Source organism: Scatophagus argus, chromosome 21, assembly GCF_020382885.2.
Source record: "Scatophagus argus isolate fScaArg1 chromosome 21, fScaArg1.pri, whole genome shotgun sequence".
NCBI lineage: Eukaryota > Metazoa > Chordata > Actinopteri > Scatophagidae > Scatophagus > Scatophagus argus.
The window spans coordinates 19,365,348-19,385,924 of NC_058513.1; the positions used below are offsets into that span (position 1 = coordinate 19,365,348).

At 47.7% G+C, this 20,577-nt stretch overlaps 2 protein-coding genes across 4 annotated transcripts in view; both read left to right on the plus strand.

The window, feature by feature from the left end:
- stxbp4 (syntaxin binding protein 4) overlaps nucleotides 1-4,588 on the plus strand; it is a 30,697-nt gene extending 26,109 nt beyond the window's left edge. For both annotated transcript variants that reach the window (XM_046377834.1, XM_046377833.1), the window contains exons 21-22: nucleotides 3,799-3,856; nucleotides 4,350-4,588. In XM_046377834.1, coding sequence (XP_046233790.1) covers nucleotides 3,799-3,856; nucleotides 4,350-4,503 — 212 coding nt within the window. In that variant the 3' untranslated portion in view covers nucleotides 4,504-4,588. The remainder of the gene's footprint in view (nucleotides 1-3,798; nucleotides 3,857-4,349) is intronic.
- Nucleotides 4,589-9,552: 4,964 nt separating this feature from the next.
- Nucleotides 9,553-19,778, plus strand: hlfb (HLF transcription factor, PAR bZIP family member b). Of its 2 annotated transcripts, none has more exons than XM_046377266.1 (4): nucleotides 9,553-9,956; nucleotides 11,831-12,187; nucleotides 15,658-15,872; nucleotides 16,711-19,778. In XM_046377266.1, exons 1-4 carry the CDS (start codon nucleotides 9,824-9,826, stop codon nucleotides 16,927-16,929), a joined length of 924 nt encoding a protein of 307 aa, XP_046233222.1. In that variant the 5' UTR covers nucleotides 9,553-9,823; the 3' UTR covers nucleotides 16,930-19,778. The 2 variants fall into 2 exon arrangements, with proteins under 2 accessions (XP_046233222.1, XP_046233223.1); XM_046377267.1 differs by having other exon boundaries at nucleotides 16,714-19,778.
- Nucleotides 19,779-20,577: the final 799 nt, after the last annotated feature.

Sequence of the window (20,577 nt, forward strand, 5' to 3'; positions counted from 1 at the left end):
TGGAACAACACTGGTATGGGAACATCAGTGATGAGTAGAGGACAGTTCCAGCTTGATGGGACACACAAACGCTTTTATCACGTTTGGAGTGTGTTGGTCTTTTATGTTTTCTGGAACAAACCATATCATGAGTTGTTCTTTGTAAAGAACACCAGCCATTGGAAATATAAATAAAAATATGATAAACCTCTAATATAATTCTGATTATTTCACAGACTGTAGCTGCCGTATGAGTGATCCAGTTGTTGGTGGCTAAGTAAGAGAGACTTTTTGTTCAGGGGTGCAGAAATCAAAGCATTAATACCCAGCAGATACAAGGAGCAGCCATCTGACGGGGTCCAGGCGGACATTTGCACTGAGCCTGAAATCAGCTGTTAAATGTGATGTGTTCAGGTGTGCACGGAGGATACAGTGTGCTTTAGCCAGGTGGGACAGGTTCCTGGACTCTGGCATCATCAGTCTGCTGTCCCACTTGGCTCAGTCATGCTGTGTGTGGGGGAGTTTTCATGATAATTGCAAATGCTTTTGAAGAATAGCTTGAAATGATCATGACTTGTGCTATGATAATTACAGTGCTTTGGTTAGGCTTTTGACACAGATTTTTTTTATGTATTCACCAACATAAAATGTAGGTCAATATTGTTCAAATTTAGAGAGAAAGTTTGCTGACGCTTTATTCTGCAGTCACTGTGAACGAAATGTTTCCCTCCGTTACAGACTCAGTGTGGATGGTGAATTGAACGTACAGGCAGTGCGTTTGAGATTAATCCGGTCTGGACGTTCAGATCCACGTTGACTTGACCCCAAAGTCTTCAGCTCCAAGCTTCTTCTGAGGGGACGCTCTTACATTTCAGTTAATATGTGCCAGTAAATCACGGATGAATTTAGATTCAGATTAGATTCAGCAGGCAGGATGTGGGATTTTGACACAGTCACCTAATTTATCCTCCCATCAGAGCGTCAGTGGGAGGACGTGGGTGCAGTTACATAATTAACGTCTGTGATTCAGGATCATGGACGCCCCCCATCATTCACAGTGTCCTGTTGGAGGTAATAAAGGAGAAGGAGCACAGCTGCAGTGACAGAGAAAGTAGGTCAGTCTGATCCAGGTCTCACAGCTTGTGTGTTTCACTGTGTTTGTCACCTGTAGCTCGTCTTCATCGCAGCCTGTTGCCTGGATACATCGTCTCCGGGGGGACGAGTTTGACTGGAAATGTGGGGGACATCATTTAGGTTTTGTTGCATTTCCTGCAGTTTGACACATTACGCTGACTGTACAGGAAAGATCAGTGCAATCACAGCAGTTTTGACTTTTAAAGTCCTCACTGCAATGAACATCACTCAGCTTTGATAAATAAAACAGAAATCTGAATTAGCTTTTGTCATGAAATGAATTTTCAGGACAGACAGGACAGGATTCAGCTGCTCCTGACCTTAGTCAGCCTTAGTTTATTCATGTGATCAGACAAAAGCAGCAAAATAATTCTTTGACCCGTCTATAAAACAAAGGCTTATTTATCAAGAAACGGAGGTAAAGGAGGCAGGAATAAAGTGAACACACACCAACAGAAACTTTATTTCTCATCCCGTGGGAACATGAGGGAGTTCACCCTCATGTGCTCGAGCTGATGGAACTTGAATTTGATTTAAACACATGCTGTACGCACTCCAATCGGTAGTGAGGACAGTTTCAGGTAAAGTGGCAGGGTCGTGATCACACACACACACACACACATCCAGTTCATTCATTCATTGTTAGCAAACAGCAACCCGGACACTGTTACCATGACAACTGTGTCTCTCCCATCACTTACATTCAATTACATTCAAACGCAGTAACTGTCACACACTAACCAAAATACACTGGGAAGGTGATTTCATGTTCCAACCTGAGGCCAGTTAACGTGACACAATCTGAAGTCACAGCTTCTGCTTCCAACTTATCGTGAATGACGTGGATACAAAGACATAAAAGTCCTCAGAGCTTCAACTAAATTGATAGATTAAAATTAGAAATAAAGATGTTCCAATAATCAGAGAAGAAGTGACTGTCAGATGGCAGTTAACACAGTCAGCAGGTTTCTTTGTTATTTTACTGTGTGTGAGCACTGAAGGTTGTTTCTGTCATTCTTTCATAAATCAGAATCACTTTGTTTTTCTAAAATATGAGCCCAGAATAAGAAATAATACAATTTATAAGAAAGGAAAAAGATTATTTTATTATGTAACTTTTCTAATGCATCACTTAAATTCACTCTAAAGCCAGCTAATGAGCAGCTCTCTGTGTTTTCTCTGCTGCTCTTTGAAAATGATTGTGTCACACGAAACAAAGTCACTGACAGGTGAAGATTATGCTAAACAAGTCATCTCCCTCTGAGTCAGTTCCACAACACTCCAGACAGACAGACAGCCGTCATTACAGTCGCTGTCATTGTGTCCCTGTTGCCATGACAACCGATCCCTTACCGAACCTCCGGTAACTGATCATTAAAACATACATCACCTGCATCACACCTGACACAAAGCAACAGTTCAACTTGACTCATACGGCAAGAAATAAATGAAATGCTGAAAGTAAAAAACAGTGTCAAAACCAATGATTAAAACCACAGTGTGTGTGTGTGTGTGTGTGTGCAGTGTGATGTTGAGGTGCAGTGTGTGAGGAGTCCTGTGAATGACCTGCTCACGTCCTCTGGTGCCTCTTGTCCCTTGTCCCCGTCCTGTCAACATGCAGACGGGGTGAAACCTGGTCTGCTCTGCAGTTTGTATTCACGGTGACACAAAGCGACTTCCTGCCTCGACTCAGGTGGCTCAGGTGTCTTTGTTCCAGCAGTGAGAACCACATTGTTGTCTCTGTGTGCATACATGAAGATTATTGTGATGCGTGCGTCCTGACTTCCTGTGGACAGCATGGAAGATAGAGTACATAAACACAGAGGTCTGTGGAAACTACGGTGTCCTGGATGGCCAAGTAATTCTCTAAAATTCTTGAGCTTATTCTCCTGTTGCTCTGAGAGTTCGGACGGAGGACTTAGTGTTCAGCTGGAGTTAGCTTAGGTTAGCTTAGCATAAAAACTGAGAGCAGAGGGAAACAGCTAGCCTGGCTTTGTCTAAAGGTCTAATATCCACCGACCAACACACGTTTAATCCCACCACACACAGAGAAGTGAAGACGAGAGTTTGGGATTGTGTTGGACATGTTGATGCAGACGGTTTTACATGGGAGGTTCATTAGAGCCCGATTCTTCATGTCGTCGCAGTTCAACACGACATTGTATTTTTAATGTGTCTAAATGAGCTGAACAGACAGTGGACTTCGTGTCTCGCTGTCTTGAGTTTGTTGGGTCCAGCACACATGTTATAACATGTTTTTATCAAATCAAAGCCACCACGGGGCCCCTGGACACTGACACCTGGACACTGACACTCGTCACAATCCCTCTTTTCTCTCAACGTGTAAAGTGTTTGGTTTCACCTTACAGCCTGATGTCTGCAGGGCATCATTTGAAACGTTGTTCCCTTTTGTCTGCTGAAACATGGTGAGGAGTACAGTAAGTGGAGAGATCAGTGAGCTACAGTGGAAAACTACAGTAAAACCACTGCGATAGGGGCGGTGGTTCGTGGAATACTGGAGCTTCTCTGGGAACCCGGGCCTGATGGAAACTGGATATTTGTGATTACGTCTGAATGTCTCAAACCAGGAAAGGAGTGGAAAAGTGGATCCAGACTGAGCAGACAACATTAAACATGACATCCACCGAATGGATTGATGACCTTTTTTATTTCCACCCTCTGCAGGTCTTCCTTATGGATGGGAGGAGGCCTACACCGCAGACGGAGTCAAGTACTTCATCAAGTAAGAGGAAACATGTTCAGACCCACTCATGATCACGGACACACAACTGTCCACTGTTGAAAGTTAAAATATGAACAGTTAAAATGTCACTGGACCCCAAACCGAGTACTTATACTATAGTTCCTCCTCACCTTTTACAAGATCAGGTTGTAACAGTACATACTAATGCAGCATGTGCTGTAGTCCACCCTGGGAAACAGACTGAGCTCAGCGCTCTTCCACTGCTGCTCCTGTCCCATCAAATCACAATGTAAAGTGCAGTGGGTGTCAGTGGGGAGAACTTTGAATTATCTTGTCTTTTCGGTTGCATTAATTGAATATTAACAGTCACTGCAGCTGACAGTCACTACAATGCTCAAGTGCTCGTGTACAGTATAAACATAAGAGAAGTGAAGAAAAAAACAGTCAGCTGATCGTGACCTTCGATCAGCTGACTGAGAGCCTCTGACACACACAGCAGCATCACACACATCTTTTCTTTCTCTTCTGACAGTCACGTGACCCAGACGACATCATGGAGCCTCCCTGTGACCAGCGGCAGCACCTCGGGGCCCCCTGCTCCTCTAGAGTCCTCACAGCTGGAGGGAGACCGGGACGGGGAGGCGACGGCCCGGAGGCCCAGCCCGTCCGTAGAGACGGAGATGTGAAGATCTGCAGCAGATTCTCACTCGTGTTCCTCGGTTGAAATCTCTACCTGACCTGTAGTAACCCACAGAGCTCTTCTTTAAAGATGGTCGGACAGCTGGTTAGCTTAGCTTAGTGCTGGTTCTTAGTTCCTTTAGTGCAAAGTGAAACTAAAGTCCTCATTTGTTTCCAAAGTTTCAGAATAAAATCCTGCTGCACCTCATCAGTGACTCGGCGTCACTTCATACAGCCTCTCCTCTTGCTGTCTGCCGGATGTTTTGTAAACCAAAGCAGGATCTTTTCCTAAACCTGACCAAACTGTGACTGTCTCTTAGCGTTAACCAGGTGACGGCGAAGGTCCGGTACCCTCCAGCGGTCACGTGTCATTTTGAAGGCCATTTACACTCGACCTGTTCAGTCGTTTAGGTACGAGGACGTGTCGGATCAGTGGCAGAAGCAGTTCAGATCTTTTACTTCGTTGAAAGCAGCAACACTGCGGTGTGTATCACATCGGTGTGTACTTTAACACCTTGCTGTGCAGCTTAACCTGCAATAAAAGACCAGAATTTATCAGTTGATTCATATTTTGTTTTAATAAGCTGACAATAAAGCTGCCAAATAAATGTGAATTGTCTGAGTAAAATATTAAATGTAGAGTAGCCCAAAATGGACACGTGCAGGTACATCATGGTACATTGGATTCCATGACTGTACTGACTTATTGGACCTTACAGAGTACTTTTATCAAATACTTCCAGGTACTCTGAGGACTCTGCTTCAGCACTTCAGTCTGTCTGAAGCGTAGTCCACAAAGCACTTGGTGTGTTTTCATTCCCAGCGACAGGAAGACTTTCTCAGCGGGTGAAGCTATTCTGAGTGGGTCCACATTCCTGCCTCTGAATTGTTCTTCAGGGCCACAATGGAGCCTGAAGTTTGCTGCGTCGAGCTTGTCCAAACTAACAACAAGTGTTTTTCCTCCCTGCAGCGGCTCGAGGCTGGGAGAACTGAGAGCGGCTTCTCAGCCTCAAACAGCTGCAGAGACAATGGTGTTATGCTCAAGGTGGAAGATTATTTATTTAGGCAGATTTTTTTAGTAAAGCACAGATTTTAACAGTAAATCAGCTGGCAGATCTGCTGTGGAGGCTTTGAAAGTGAAGTCAGGCCGCCTTTCTTCAACCAAATGCTGACGTTTTGAACAGCAGCACTAAAAGAGTCAAGGAACTTTATTCGCTCCTCACTCAAACATGTTGAGGTCTGTTTTGCTTTGTCCTTTAAGAGCCTGCAGCTGAGCCACCTCCACCTGTCTGATCGACAGGTGTGTGTCAGGAGGCTGATGAGATGCATGTGGTCAGAAGGAAAAAGATCATGTAAAATCCCCACAATGACGGCTGAGCGTGTCCTCAGAACCACGTCGAGTTATTATTGGACTGTTATGTCATCGATCAATATGGACATCAACTCTCTCTCTCTCCGTTTGTTGGTTCTGAACTGAATCTCGTCTGTTTTGCTCCTTTGCTGACATAATCAACAAGATGAAAGTCTGTGCCGATCAAATGATTCTGCCGTTCGGCTTCGGGTGAGGACGTCATGCGGGAAATTGTTTATTAAGAGCTGGAGTGTGATTTTGTGAGCTTCGGGGTGTGTGAATGTGTGTGTTGGTGTGTGATGTGAATGGTAGTATTCGTGGTGGGTGTGTGAAGGCTGGAAGTGGAAGGGCCGAGCCAATATTCTTCCTGCCTGCGGCTCCCACTATTGATTTCCCTTCTCACTAGCAAGTGCAGCTATAAATATCTGCAGCGCATGGAAACACTAATGACACACTAATGACACACACACACACACACACACACACTGATTAACACAAACGTGAACAGATGATCAAACTGTATGTGCTGATCATACCTGAAAAGGACAAAACTGTTTATGTTCAGCAGGATTTTTCTTAACCTTCAACCTTAACGTTGTTGAAGCTATGCTAAGCTAAGGTATATTTAAATACAGAAGCCTTAATTAAATCTGCTTTTCAAACCGTTGAGGTAAGTTTCGTAGCTGATCTTAAGTAACCAGCGTAGTATTTTAGCCAAGACAACAATCTTCTCCTACAGCTGGACAAACCAGACTGGATCATAAATCACAGATCCACCATGACGTCGCCTGCTGGACCGAGTCTGGCATGATGGGCGTCGCCATCTTGGTTTTTTTGGGGGCCAGAAGTGACCATATTTGGAGAGAGAGGGTGGAGATGATTGGAAGAGACCATAAACTCATGAGAAAACCTTCAGACCCGGAAGATACGTCCACCTGTCAAACTGTCTTTGGAGCACCAACGGTACAAACCTCGTGAACGTGAAACATGAAATGTTTCTCAGCTTGCTTCACTTCGGAAGTCTAAACTTATGCTGCATTGTTATAAGCGATATGACATCAGAGGGAGTTGCGATTCGAGAGCATGAACTATTCATTTAACACGATGATTTGTCCACATTATTCCACCCTGGTGCTTCACAGCCTCTCAGCAGGAACCCCAGCAGTCGATTCAGCCAAGGCCACGATCCAGCCTGAGCGCCACGTTTTCCCACAGCCGTGTTTACTGATAGGCCTCAGGGGATGGCAGCTAGTGACAGCAGGACTGAAACTGAAAGACTGCTGGAAAACCTCCTGATTGCTGCTTTAAATCAGATACTCTTGCAGGCTCATGATGACGAAGGTCAGACCCTGACTGCTGACGTGTTTGTAGATTATTGGAGCACAATAAGTACAACCCAGCAGCATGGCGGTCCGATGAGATTTAGTCAACAGGAAACGTCTACATGGGCACGGATTGTTCATTTCATTTATAAATCTCATCAGTATTTACAAATTGATTTTTTTATTATCAGAAATCAGGATCTGCCCTTCCCCACAGATTAAATGTCTTGACGGCCTCTCAAACTGCCGGCACAGTATGTTGGCGTGTCAGATCGTCTGCTTGTGTGTGCGTATGCAGTCGTGCTCTTTGCTCGTGTCTGAACAGTTTACAACCAAACCAGTGGAGGTTACACAACCTGCAAAGCCTCTTTTCCTTGATTCAACCTGGAGAGCTCAAAGGTCACAGACTGCATCAACGACTCCATCGGGATTGGATTAGAAAGCTCGACCCAGACAGATCGCGGTTCGTCGCTGACTGGGCTGCTAAACAAACGTCACTGATGATGAGTTTAACAGAACACCTAAACTGACTCCAGTTACATCTCTGTCATTTAAGTTCTTTGTAACGACAGATCTTATTAATCGTCTTGTTTCTTCACGCTGGAAATAGTCCTTGGCTCGGACACGTCGGCTCTTAAGAGGTACCAGGAGGTCAGCGCTCAGACTCAGCTCATTCAGGACAGCTTTGGTTGTGTAAATCAAAATTTCAGCCGTTGCAGGCACAGTGCTCACGTTGGGATTACATGAGTATAATGTTTACTGTGTGCTGCGAAAGCAAGTAATCCACAAAACACGGCTTTCTGTGGACGTGAGGTCCAGTTACCTCCTCAGCGTGAAGCAGACTCGAGACAAATCCTGTCCTTTCAGGAGGAAAAGCCAATTTACTCTTGTGGAAGTTTGGCAGCAGGTTGATTGTGGCCCACACTTAAGCAAGCAAATCAACTGTGAATTGTTGTTAGCGCTTTTAGATGCGTATTCTTTGACCAGTCCACAACTTCCACTCATAACGAACCAGTTAGGCCCAGCAGTGCGGCGGCCATTCTGTTAGTTCAGTCTTTTCATCAGCCAGAACTGAAAGTTGCGACTGCATGTTTCTGCACACCAACGATATGTTAGTTTTCATCACATCATGCTGACGTCAGGTTTATACGAGCTGAATGTCTCACCAGGACGTGGAGGGGTCGTGGTCCTGTGACTTCTGGACACCACAGCTCAAGATGTCCTCAACCTACCAACAAACCGACTCATTTCAGCACCTGCTGGGACACTTTGTGAGGACATGTTGGAATACTTTCCAGCTGTCCTTGAGGCCTTTTCTTAAAAACCAAGTGTTTATAGTGCCTACACCAGCCAGTGGAATGAGGAGCTTGAGCTCTGTGAAGACATTATTAGTGCTGATTACAGCAGCTTTAGTGTGGACAATAATCATGAAAATAAGCAAGAAGACGTCTCTACCAGCTGCTGACACAGTGAACGTATCAGGACAGGACAGTCAGAGGACAGGAGGGATGAGTCAGCCCTCTGATTGGTCCAGTCAGTGAGGCAGCACAGCAGCCTCAGCTCAGCTCCTGTCCTACTTTCTGTCTCACGTCGTCACAACAGCTCTGTGCTTTAGCAACCGCTGTTGCTAAGGAGGAGGAGGAGACAAGACTGCTAAGGACAGACAGACAGAGAGACAGACAGGGAAACAGACTCAGTCTGAGTGCGAGCTTTAATTTTAAAGGACAGTTACAGCGTGTTTTTATGGGGTCTCTCCTCTCATGTTTCCAACTCTTTCTCTTTTCTCTCCTCACCACTTTCTCCCCTTCCTTTCTATTCCTTTCCTCCCTTGTTTCCTTCCTTGTTTCCTCCTCTCCTCTCCTCCAGCTGGATTTGTTTTCCTCTCAGTCTGAGCACATGAGGTTCAATGTGTCCGGGCTGCAGGGAGGGGGAGCAGAGGGAGGAGAGCAGCAGGCGGCGGCCTCTCATTGGATAAAAGTAGGTCAAGCCGGCCCACTCATGTGACCCAGCAGTCCTCCCTGCAGGTCGGGAGTGTGTGACTTGATCTGCAAATGAAATGCGGGAACAAACGAAAACCGCGAGTGGAGCCGCAGAGGAAAAGTTCAAACTGAAGGAAACACGACAGTCACATCACGCGGTGGCTCTTTTATAGCTTTGATTTTTTAAATCATACACCGCCATGAGGCCAGAAAAACACCAATAAGTCAGTCCAGTCGCTTCTCCTGCACCAAACTCTGTGCGTTTATTTACTGATTTACGGTTGTGACCGTTCATTGACAGCCACAATCAAAGTCGCGTTCACACACACACTGCGCGTGTCAGTCAGAACCTCAGACCTGGACTACACGGTGTGGTGTGGGAGGAGGGACAGGAGGGAGGAGGGACAGGGGGAGGAGGTGTTTGGCTCGCGCTTTGACGTCAGCAGTCCTCACACACGGGATCGGTCGGTCTGTCCGCCTCCTGCAGCCCGGTCAGGCACAGCCGCACGCCTCCCGCGTCCAGCCGTACTGCTTCTTTCCACCGCACGGCTGTCTTCATGTAGACCGCAGAGCCGGGCACGACAGCTGATTCACTCTTTTCTTTTTAGGCCTATTTTTGCTGCTTCTTCTTGTTCCTGTTGTTTTTAATTTGGCTCGATTGGATCCCCGGCTGCCAATGCAGGGAGGCCTGATGGAGAAGATGTCCCGACACCCCGTCCCGCTCAATCCAAGTTTTCTCCCCCCGGCGACGCACGGAGTCCTCAAGTCCCTCCTGGAAAACCCGATGAAGCTGCCGCTGCATCACGAAGGTGAAGTTGGGAGAGAAAGTGTGTGGCACTTAAATTCACTGACAGCCAGCCTGCCGGTCCGTGGTGTCCGCGTCTCTGAGCACGGACGTGATTAGTGAGGAATGTGAGGCGTCGGACCTGCAGGACTGACGCGTTTCTGTGCACCTGAATAAGTCCTGCCGCCTCGCACGTTTAAACGTTTAACGGAGGCTGACGCTTCAGCTGAACCACAGAAACTTCTCAGAACAGGCAGGTCAGCCTTAATGCCCTCTCGGAGCAGAACTGTGCTCGGAAAGTTCACTTCCAGCAGGCTGAGGGGGCAGGATCGTGTCGGTGAAGTGCCGAACCCACCTGACGGGCTCTCACCACACTCTGTGCGGCCTTTACAGCATTTAGCCTGAAAATATTTCAAATGTTGGTTTTCAGAGCACAGAGTGGCGCGTTCAGCTGACAGGTTTGGTCACATTTTAACAAAATATGCACGTTTGGCTTGGGACTCTTTGCTTCAAAGTGATTTCTGTCAGTGCTGCAGCTCTAAAATGTTGTTTTTAAAGGCTTCTCTGCACTTGGGTTCGTTGTTGATCTAAAAGCTGCTGAGTCTTAAGTGGGTTTTAGTCCAGATGAACCTTCCAGACCAAACATGTGGCACATCAGCGCCATCAGAAAACACTGGTCTCAGTCGTTTGGTTTCCGCTCGACCCCTGAGGATTCTCGTGTCGTGAGCGGGTCCTCTTCGGTCCGGAACGCGTTAGACCCGTGAGCACAGAATCGCAGAGACTGTGTCCTCAGGGTGACCACTGTGACCAGACCGAGTCAGTTTACGCCCTCAGCTCGTCCCCCAAGTTTTTCCCTCCCTGAACACACGACCTCACGTCTGTCTGGTGGTTTGCTCGCAGCCGACTTAGTTCATGATCGACTCGCACTTGGTCGGGGTTTTATTGGTCGTTTGGCAAGCGACATGTGTCACAAAGCACTCTCATGGATAATAATTAATGACGTGAACGTTACTGACTCCGTCGGAGCCGATCGAGGTCCAGCGTTGTGTTCAAGGACCTGCCTCACTGCTGCTAGAAATACAGTCAGCCAGGAGAAGACAGAAAAGTTCAGACATCGTCTTTGTCCATCAGACTGAGGACACACCTTTGCGTAGTTTGTTTGTCTGAACGTTGTGAAATAAACATCTGAACTCTGAACTGAAAGAGTTTTTTACACCACGTTAAGATGGCCGACGCGTCCCCCCACTGTACAAAACCACCTTATCGTGGTGATGTCATTTGGAGCCAGAGCCTTTTGGAATCATGCGAGATGCCACCAGTCAGGGACCTGCTCAACAGTACACCCGTCTGACTGCCTCATAGAGCCACTAGTGGTCATAAAGGCTACATGGTGAACTTACTGTAAGACTAAAATTGTCATGGGTGCAGCCTGGAGGGTGTTAGATATGTCCAGCAGGAAGAACCCGGTCAGCCTGAAGACCGTGTGGGTTCTCCTCCTGACTGTGCTCTTGGATTGGCCCTTGTGGCCATTAGGGCTCAAACACTCACATCACTGCACTGTTGGCAGCGTGTTGTGTTGGAGGTCAGCTTCACTGACGCTGGTGACGGTGGATGACCACCTGGTCTGTCTACCTGGGCCTTCCGGGTGGAGCCGGAGGAGGCAGGTTGATGACTGCGACGTTACAAGCCACATGATCAGAACCGTGAACGAGGTACAGAACAGGTGGTAGCACCTGTGGAAAGAATCGGCCACAGCAAAAAGGTCATAATGGTAAAAGGTCATAATAATCACGTCAGCAGAACACAACAGGAAGTAACACATCATAATGATATCAGAGCGATCTCAAAATGAAAATAAGGTGGCGCTCGCTGATTCGTTTCCTCTGCCCTCTCGTACAGCTTTTGGCAAGGAGCAGGAGAAGGAGAAGAACCTGGAGGAGGAGCGCAGTGCGCCCCAGTCGGCCTTCCTGGGCCCCACCCTGTGGGACAAGACCCTGCCCTACGATGGAGACACCTTCCAGCTAGAGTACATGGACCTGGAGGAGTTCCTGTCTGAGAACGGGATCCCCTCCAGCCCCTCACAGCACCACCACAACCAGCACCAACCACACACTCCGACATGCCAGCCGCCAATCATGCCACAAGCCCCGCCCACACCTGCGCCATCCGTGATGGACCTCAGCAACCACGCCTCCACCTCCGTACACACGAGCGTCGTCTCTCCGAACTGCCTGCACGGCAGCCCAGCCAGAGCAGGTAACACACACTTTTTAACAAACACTGAAACTCCTCTCTGCATTCAACCATCACTGACTGAACACACACACACACACACATGCAACATGCAGTGAAACACACACTGACTGACTGAAGACAGGCCTCAGGTCTGCACAGGAGCTTTGGAAACCAGTGGTGGTGAAACATCCTCCACAAATCTAAAACAATAAAACTTTTGCTCCTCAGCTCAAAGGTTTTGTCCTCCAAGTTTCATGGAAGTTTTCAAACACGTTTTGTTAAATCCTGCCACCAGCCCTCTCATCTCCTGTGTGTGTGTGTGTGTGTGTGTGTGAGTGTGTGAGTGTGTGTACAAAGTTGTGAAGGGTGGAGCTTCTGCTTTTCAAGTCTTTTACTTGCTTGTGTTCCTCATGTTTATAGAGAAAGAAAACAAACCGTCCTCAGCATGCAGAGACATGTGACTCAGCTGTGTGTGTGTGTGTGTGTGTGCGCGCGTGCGTGTCTGCATGGGATCAGTGTTTTAAGAACATAGTGTTCCCTTCAGAAGTAGGCCAGGGGGCGGCAACCTTCACATCAGCGCACACCAATTTTCCAAGCTCATGTTTACATTCACATCAACTCATAATCCTGACACACACACACACACACACACACACACACACACACGCACACACGCGCACAGGGCTGAGGTGTGTGAGTCATGTGGGGAGACTCCTCCTGGCTCTGAGTTCAGGTCTTGAGGAGGAGGGCAGCTGCATAAAGGTTGATAATGGAGCTGAGTTTTTAAAGATGACTGACGCTCGTTCAGGACCGTCAGTGTCTGTCGCTCTGACAAACCTTTCACTTCCAGATGTTGTTGGGTTTTGTGTCCACCGTGAGAGGACGCGTGTGTGTGTGTCAATGTGAGTTTACAGGAAGTCGTCAGCTCGTGCTGGCGAAGCATGAGCATTTCTGTTGTGCTGTTTTCCCATCAGCTTCAGGACGGATCTGACAAAGTTCACATTTTTCCACTTCCACCGCGTGCAGACTGAGCCCGGCAGAGACGGCCGTAATCTGCTGCTCTCAAGTCTAAAAATAGCCCGGTAATCTATGGCATAATCTGGCATATTTGTATTCCCGTGCGGCCGTGTGACTTTGCAGCAGATAAGGACGCACTAACAGCTGGTTAGCCAGAAACAAACTGCTGCTGCTACAAAAGCACAAAGTTCCTCGTCCTGAGCCTGAGAAGAAGCCCAGAAGTTTCCTCCTTCAGTCCAGTCAAACTCACTTCTGTTGGATGTTTGGGGAAGTGAGTCCACGGTTCTCAAACAAAAAGAATCTCAGGCTTTCCTGTCGCCTTGTGTTTTGCAGGTCCGGTTTTGGGCAGATTTAAAGGGACAGTCAGTTCAGTATGATGCAACTTTATATATTTGAAAACAGTCAACCTGAGTGTCTGTCATTTTGCGTTTTAATGCGCTGGAACTATTTCTTCACTAACAGCAGTGTATCCATCCACCTCATACGTGTGCGGCGTCTCGGGCCACAGCGCAGGTTGTCAGGCTTTGGTCTCTGCTATCAAACTGTGACTCGCGGCACCGACTGATCCACAGCAAGGTGTTCCAGCAGTGAGCAGACTGATATCCAACTTCTGTTCTGGGGGAAAGCAGATTTGACAGAACAGAGGGATGATCCTCCCACGTTCTTCATTTGTCAGTGAAGCAATCGCCGACAGTGAAGTTCCTGTTCTCGGGACAGTTTGTAAACAAGAAACACACAAACAGACCATCGAACAAACATGAAGTGTGCTGAGTCACACGGCAGCGTGCTGTGGGCTGCGATCTCATCACAGTCAGAGGAACGTGGGACGGAAACGTCCACGCTGTGTGGGAAACCTCAGGAACTGCGGCCGAGCGGCTCACGCACATGAAAGCACTCGTGTTTTACACACACACACATACACACACGGCGGCGGGTCACATGTCCCCGTACGCTGCGACAGGACATGCACGTGTCAGGATGTCTGTCGGCGTCACGTTTGAGGCAGCGAGGTGCACCGTGCGCCTCAGCTGCCCCTCCACATCACACACGGACGGTGCCTTCGAGTGACAAACACAGAGTGGGAAAATTCCCAGCTGCTTGTGTTGCCTCTCACACCTCCTGAGGTTCAGGTGCAGGATGATCGTTAAGTTTATTTGAGTCTGTGTGTTAACCCAAACAGAGAAGGGGCTTATGGGTAATCGTAGATGGCAGAGCAGCCAACACACACTTGCGTGTGCACCTGCAGGCCGAGCTGCTGCGTTTTGTGCGCACGGCGCCGAGCGTTTGTTCCGTTCAACAGGTGTTCAGATCTGGTCAGACGTCCTGATGGAGAGCTGCTGTCTGCAGGTTCAGGCAGACTGCGAGTGACGGTCCAGTTGAGGAGACTCTGTGTGTGTTTTACCGACTGCAGAGGAGTTTCTTCATCTACACTCAGTCTTCACTCGAGTCTTAACATTTGTGTTAAGGCAGGCGTGTGTTAATGAAGGCACCCACAGTTTGTGTTACATAACGTCTGTCTGTCTGTGAGAGATGAGGGAGGAAAAACTGCTCAGAAAACTGAGGCTGCGATGTGGTTTTGACCCTGGATGTGTTCTTGGAAACACTTCAGGGTGTCGTGAATGTGGACTTCAGAGATCGGAGGACGACCTCCCGACTCTTCCTTCATCCACATCGTCCCTGTGATCTGCAGCTCCTCATCTGAGAGGCAGCTGCGGACGTCCCTTCATATTTTAGCAGATTTTCACAGCCGGCCCACGTTTTCCTCAGCCCACCGAGCACACAGCAGAGGAGACACCGAGTCCATCAGCGGGTCAGCCTGGAGTCTCGCTGAGGGAGGACAGAAATGACTTGGGGCAGGAAAACGGTTTCATTTTTGGGTTAAATGTTCCTGTTTGTCACCTGAACCTGCTCACAGTCTCTTCATTATCACACACAAGTTGGCGCGATGCTAAACACACACACACACAGAGATTTGTTTGACTTCAGGTCTGTCGCCCCCTGCTGGCTGCAGCTCGTCACTGCAGCCTCACGGGACGTCAGCTGGGTCACCATAACTTTATGATGTGAGCAGAAGTTTCTTTACAATAAAGCAAATTTAAAAGTAAGTTAGTTTCAGCACTAAGATGTTTTCATGCGTCAGAATACTCGGAGCAGCTGAAACCTTATTAACTTATTAAAATTAATCAGTAGTTCATGATCTCTCTGTTGTCTCATGTGCTTTTAATGTATTTAAAACGGTTATTGATTTTCAGTAACATTTCTATTTCAGCTTCTTTGTATTTTTCTATTGTTTGTTTTTGTATCTTTGACTATTCGGTCACGTGTTGAACAAATGGAAACAAGGAGGGAAATTATTGATTTTTGATGTCTTGAATTGATCATCGGTGACCATCAATTCCGATCCCACAAGCTGGGAATAGTTTTAGGACTCCTGTGAGACTGAGTGTTAAAAGAGTGGACTTGTCCTCCTGCAGGCCTCCCGAACTCCAGAAACACTCCCAGCCCCATCGACCCAGACTCCATCCAGGTTCCTGTTAGATACGAGCCCGACCCGGCCGACCTGGCTCTGTCCAGCGTGCCGGGCCAGGAGATGTTCGACCCACGCAAACGCAAGTTCTCGGCCGAGGAGCTGAAACCACAGCCCATGATCAAGAAAGCTCGCAAGGTGTTCATCCCAGAGGACCTGAAGGTAAGCTGGAGTCTGTTCTGATGAGCGCTTTGGCCTTCTGTTCAGTATGTGAGAATCGTCGAAGCTCGAATTAGCTTGTTACGCTGATTGTATTTTCATCTGCATCACGATGTCACATGACGGTGAGACACACGAGGGGAAAAGTGACGAAGCATCGGTCGGTTCTCAAGGCTCTGCAGAGCCTCCACACTGTGAGGACCTTTAAGGAAAAGCCTTCTGACTACAATCGACCGGGGGACTCTCCTATTGGCCGGCTCGCGCTCCGGGTGGGGGAGGGGGCGTGTCCTGTTGCTTAAGAGGCTTATATCAGACTGAGAAGGCAGCCCTCTTTGTGATCCTGCTCCCGCTTCTCTGTCTGTCCAGTGACACTCACACAAAGCTGTCAGCTCCTCCTCTGCGGGCATGAGCAGTCGTGTTAAAGCTGCAGTAAGTGATGTTTGACCACAAGGGGGCAGAGACATCCACAGCTTCCTGGAGCTGAGACCAAAACCTGAGCTCACAAACTGGTTTTCACGTTTCTGTGACTCAGTGAGCTTTAGAGCTGCTGGAAATCGTGTGGTTTTTGTGGTTTTGACAGAGCTGCGCTGACATTTTCCACCTGCGTCCAGTCTTTGTGCTATGCTAGGCTAACTACGTCCTGATGCTACTTAATTTTCTTAGAGAAAGTGACTTAGATCATCTCCCCCCATCACTACCGCAGCTCCTTTATTATCTTTGCTTTGTTTGGGAGAAAATGTGGGTTAGTTGTCTTTATTTTGGTGAACTTTTGTCATAAGAGATGAAACTAAGAAGAATCCCTTTTATCACGTCTCCGCTCTCTTCACTTGTGTCCTTCGAGCAGGATGACAAATACTGGGCCAGGCGCAGGAAGAACAACATGGCAGCCAAGCGGTCCCGGGACGCGAGGCGGCTCAAAGAGAACCAGATTGCCATCCGAGCCGGCTTCCTGGAGAAGGAGAACTCTGCTCTGAGGCAGGAGGTGGCCGACCTGAGGAAAGAGCTGGGGCGCACCAAGAACATCCTGGCCAAGTACGAGGCGCAGCACGGGCCGCTGTGAGGACACACACGCACACTCACACACACTCTGAGAATGATGACCCGGCCTCCTCCTGATCCACCAGCGACCCTCTTCTCACCTCACACGGTCCTGACGGCTCGACTCACAGCAGGCGAAGGGTTTTGTGGCCCTTTGAGGTTGTTTCAGTGATCTCATTGGACTCGGACCGATGACACGTCAGTCCGAGTCCAATGAGACGTCACCAGATTGTGTGCTCTGTCGGAGCCAGGAGCGTTAACGACAGTATTCCCAGCTTCCTCCTTAACGTTTGCCATCTGTTTCCGTGGCAACAGTGGCCGAGCCGCTGGTTAAAGACGGGCAGTCTGCTCCTGAGCCGTGAGTCGAGCCCATTGGTCAGGACTTTCACTCACACACACACCTGTAGGACGTCTCTTTGGCCCTGCGAGTTCCCATCTCTGACTGCCGCCACACTGAAGCCGCCTGCTGTCTGACCTTTGACCCCTCCTCCTCTCCCTGTGTTCGGTAAAGGCACTTTAGAACGTCTCAGACTCCGCCCCCGGCCCAGGTGTGTTCCCGCAGTGCACCTGTTCACATGTGTATACCTGCCTCGTTCTGCTCCTGATGACTCTGTGTGTGAATGTGTAGCGCCTCCTGTTGGTCAGTCAGCTCGTGTCCTGTTTCCTGTTCCTGTCAGGGGGTCAGTGTTTTTATGAACATTTCTGGAAAGAGGACAGTGGATTTCAGAAGTTCACACTCACTGACTTTGATATTGTGCCCCAAAATGCCAAAAGTCTTTCCTAGTAGCCCATGAAAATTTTTTGATAAATTTGTTAAAAGCCCCCGCAAAGCATCTGTTCTGGTCATCGAGCTGACAGCATCAGTGAGCGCGTCTTTAAAAGCTCAAGTCATGACGAGACCCGAATCGAGCGGAACCCAAAGACACTCGACGTTTTCTGTTTTTTTTCTGGCCTCGTGACTTTGACCTTCGGTGCTGACGTGACTTCACGCTGAGAATGTGAGCTGAAACCTGTCAGCGTTTGAACGTCCTGCACGTCCCGTCCATCCGTGTGACGTCCCGCGTCTCTCTGGGACTGACGGAGTCCGTTAAAGTCCGCTCAGAAAGGCTGGAGAAACGGCCGCAGGCCCACACTCGCGCTGCTTTGTCAGTTGAAACGGCGAGCGTTCGCTCAGTCAGGTGATACGGAGCAAAGCGAGGGCATCGCAGCCAGAGCTTTCAGGATCACCTTTAGTGTGAGTGAGATCATCTGGGATCCTGACATTTTTCTGATTATCCTCCTTAGCCTCCTCTTTTTGTCCAAATCAGTCTCATTGATGACACATAATCGTTATCAGAAGACAGTGAGGTCACGTGAACGTGTTTTAACTGAAGGCGATCGAAGGTGATGCTCTTTTAACCACAGAGTGACTGATTTTATTTGTGGGTAATCAGAGGAAAACGCGAGTTTGTTTGAAACGAGTCGTCTTCAGATGATCCACCTCGATGTCGTCCAGACGAGTGGATCAGCGACGTCGTTTTCTCACAGGATGAGGATGAGGGTTTTTACAGCACTGAGCTGCACCGTCAGCTGATGTCCTGCCACCTGGTGGCCGGATGGCAGCATTACAGCAATGCTTTTGCAGCTGGACTGTCTGCCTGCCTGCCTGTCTGCCTGCCTGTCTGTCTGCCTGCCTGTCTGCCTGCCTGCCTGTCTGTCTGCCTGTCTGTCTGTCTGCCTGCCCTGGACTTCACCCCCTCAGGCTTTCACAACTCGAGTTTACTTTAACGGATTCCTCTAAGCTTCTCTGAAAAGGACGTTTCCACACTTTTTTGTGATGAAGAGGCAGAACTCGGGCTGCAGTCTGACGGGACTCAGTGAAGGAAAAAACTTTTTTATTATTTCCGATCAGGAATTCGACCCAGACTGTCAAAAACAGAACAAACTGTGATTTTAACAAACAAACCGCACCGTCTGCTTTTGTTTTGCATGTTTTTATAAGCTCAGAAGGTGGAACAAATTTCTGTTGAGTTTGAAGTTTCACTTTTGTTTGAACAGGGTTTTTTGTTGTTGATTCACTATAGAAACCAAACTTCAGTGCAATAGATGGCTCCTTATGGCTTTGGCATGAACTTTATTGTTTTCTCTGTCGTATTTTCTGAAGTGTAGCTCAGTGACGAGTACGCCCCCCGGTGGCCGAGTGAGACATGAATGTATATTTGAAACCGTGCGTTGGGTGAGTGTTGTTGTCTTATACTGCGGAATCACTTTAGTACTCTTTACTACAGACCAAAAGAATACAGTATATAAAGGATATATTGCTATATTAAAGGTTTTAATGTTTATACAGAGATATTCTTCTTGTTTTTGTACAGTGTGTTTTCCTACATAGATATTTCCTGTGTATTTTGGAAAGGGTTACATGAATATAAGCAGTATATAACACATGTAATAAATTTATTCAGAAATATTACCAAAACGGCGAGCCCGAGCGGTCCGGGCGCTGCATGTGGGCATTACCGAAATCCTCCGCGGTTTGTTTGGTGTCTGATCGTCTCCTCCCCTGCGTAGTTGAAATACCTCAAAGCCCTGACGTCCCTGCCCTGCGACACACCTGTGCAGGTGCAGCTGATTCAGTTCTTGGGTAGCACCAGGTGCTCCGCTCACACGCTCACGTCCTTACAGACGCTTTCGTACGTGTAGTTTTCTGGCTGTATTTGGCCCAGACGAATGTATTCTCCCAACCTGCAGCATTTACTTTTATTTTTCAGTTTGGTGTGATTTTTCTCTCAGTTCTGTTTCAATCTGTGTTCAAAGATATTTTTCCTATATTTGTCCTCGATTATGTTTCTCATGATCAGAAAAAGAATAAATAAATGAAAAACAGTTCAACTCTGTGTCTCTGCTTTTGTCTTGTCTGAGGCAGCACATCACTCAAACACAAAGTCGAGCCACAGTGACACCAGCATCACAAATAAAATCGCCAATTTTATTGATTTTATCTCAAATTGAAAGAGAACTCTGTTGGCCCAGTGCATGCTGGGATGGTCAGCTCGGTTGTTGGTCCAGTGATGACCAGCAGAGGGCAGCACACACCACATCAGCAGGACTGACGGCTCACTCGAGACCAGAAACTGTGGGATGTGACCTCCTTCTCACATTTATTAAAAACAGACAAAGAAGAATTAGACCTTCATGTTATCATTCAAAAATGATTTTACTTTTACATGTCGTGTATAAGGTTAACAAGTTGTTGTAATCAGGATGTTTTCTGCTTTCAGTTTCAGGCAGCTTAAGAACAAACAATGATTTAAATTTAGAAAACAAGTTCATTTGAAACAGGTCTGAATATTCTCACACCACTGGTGCATTTTTTAGAAAAACAACTTTAAGGTGGAGACGGTGATTCGATGACTGAAGACAAAGTGTCGGTGTGAGACTCAGCCATCAGTCAGCTCTGATTGGCTGAATTGGTTCAGGTGAGGAGGAGATTATCAGCCTCCTGTGTGAGACAGGAGGTTTTTTACTGAATCAAATGAGAAGATGCATCGCAACTGACAAACTGCTCGTATGTTCTGAATGAAGTGGAGGAAAAGTAACAGAAAAATGAAAAACTCAAGTAAGGTACAAGATCCATCATATCGATCAGCAGTAGGCTGAGGTCCTGGAGGTCCTGACGGTGATTTGGATT

Excerpts from the sequence above, each read along its gene's own strand:
- hlfb (XM_046377266.1), top strand. The coding sequence starts at position 9,824 with ATGCAGGGAGGCCTGATGGAGAAGATGTCCCGACACCCCGTCCCGCTC. Across the intron at positions 9,957-11,830 it reads GCTGCCGCTGCATCACGAAG|CTTTTGGCAAGGAGCAGGAG; the intron begins GTGAAGTTGGGA and ends CCTCTCGTACAG. Across the intron at positions 15,873-16,710 it reads TCATCCCAGAGGACCTGAAG|CAGGATGACAAATACTGGGC; the intron begins GTAAGCTGGAGT and ends GTGTCCTTCGAG.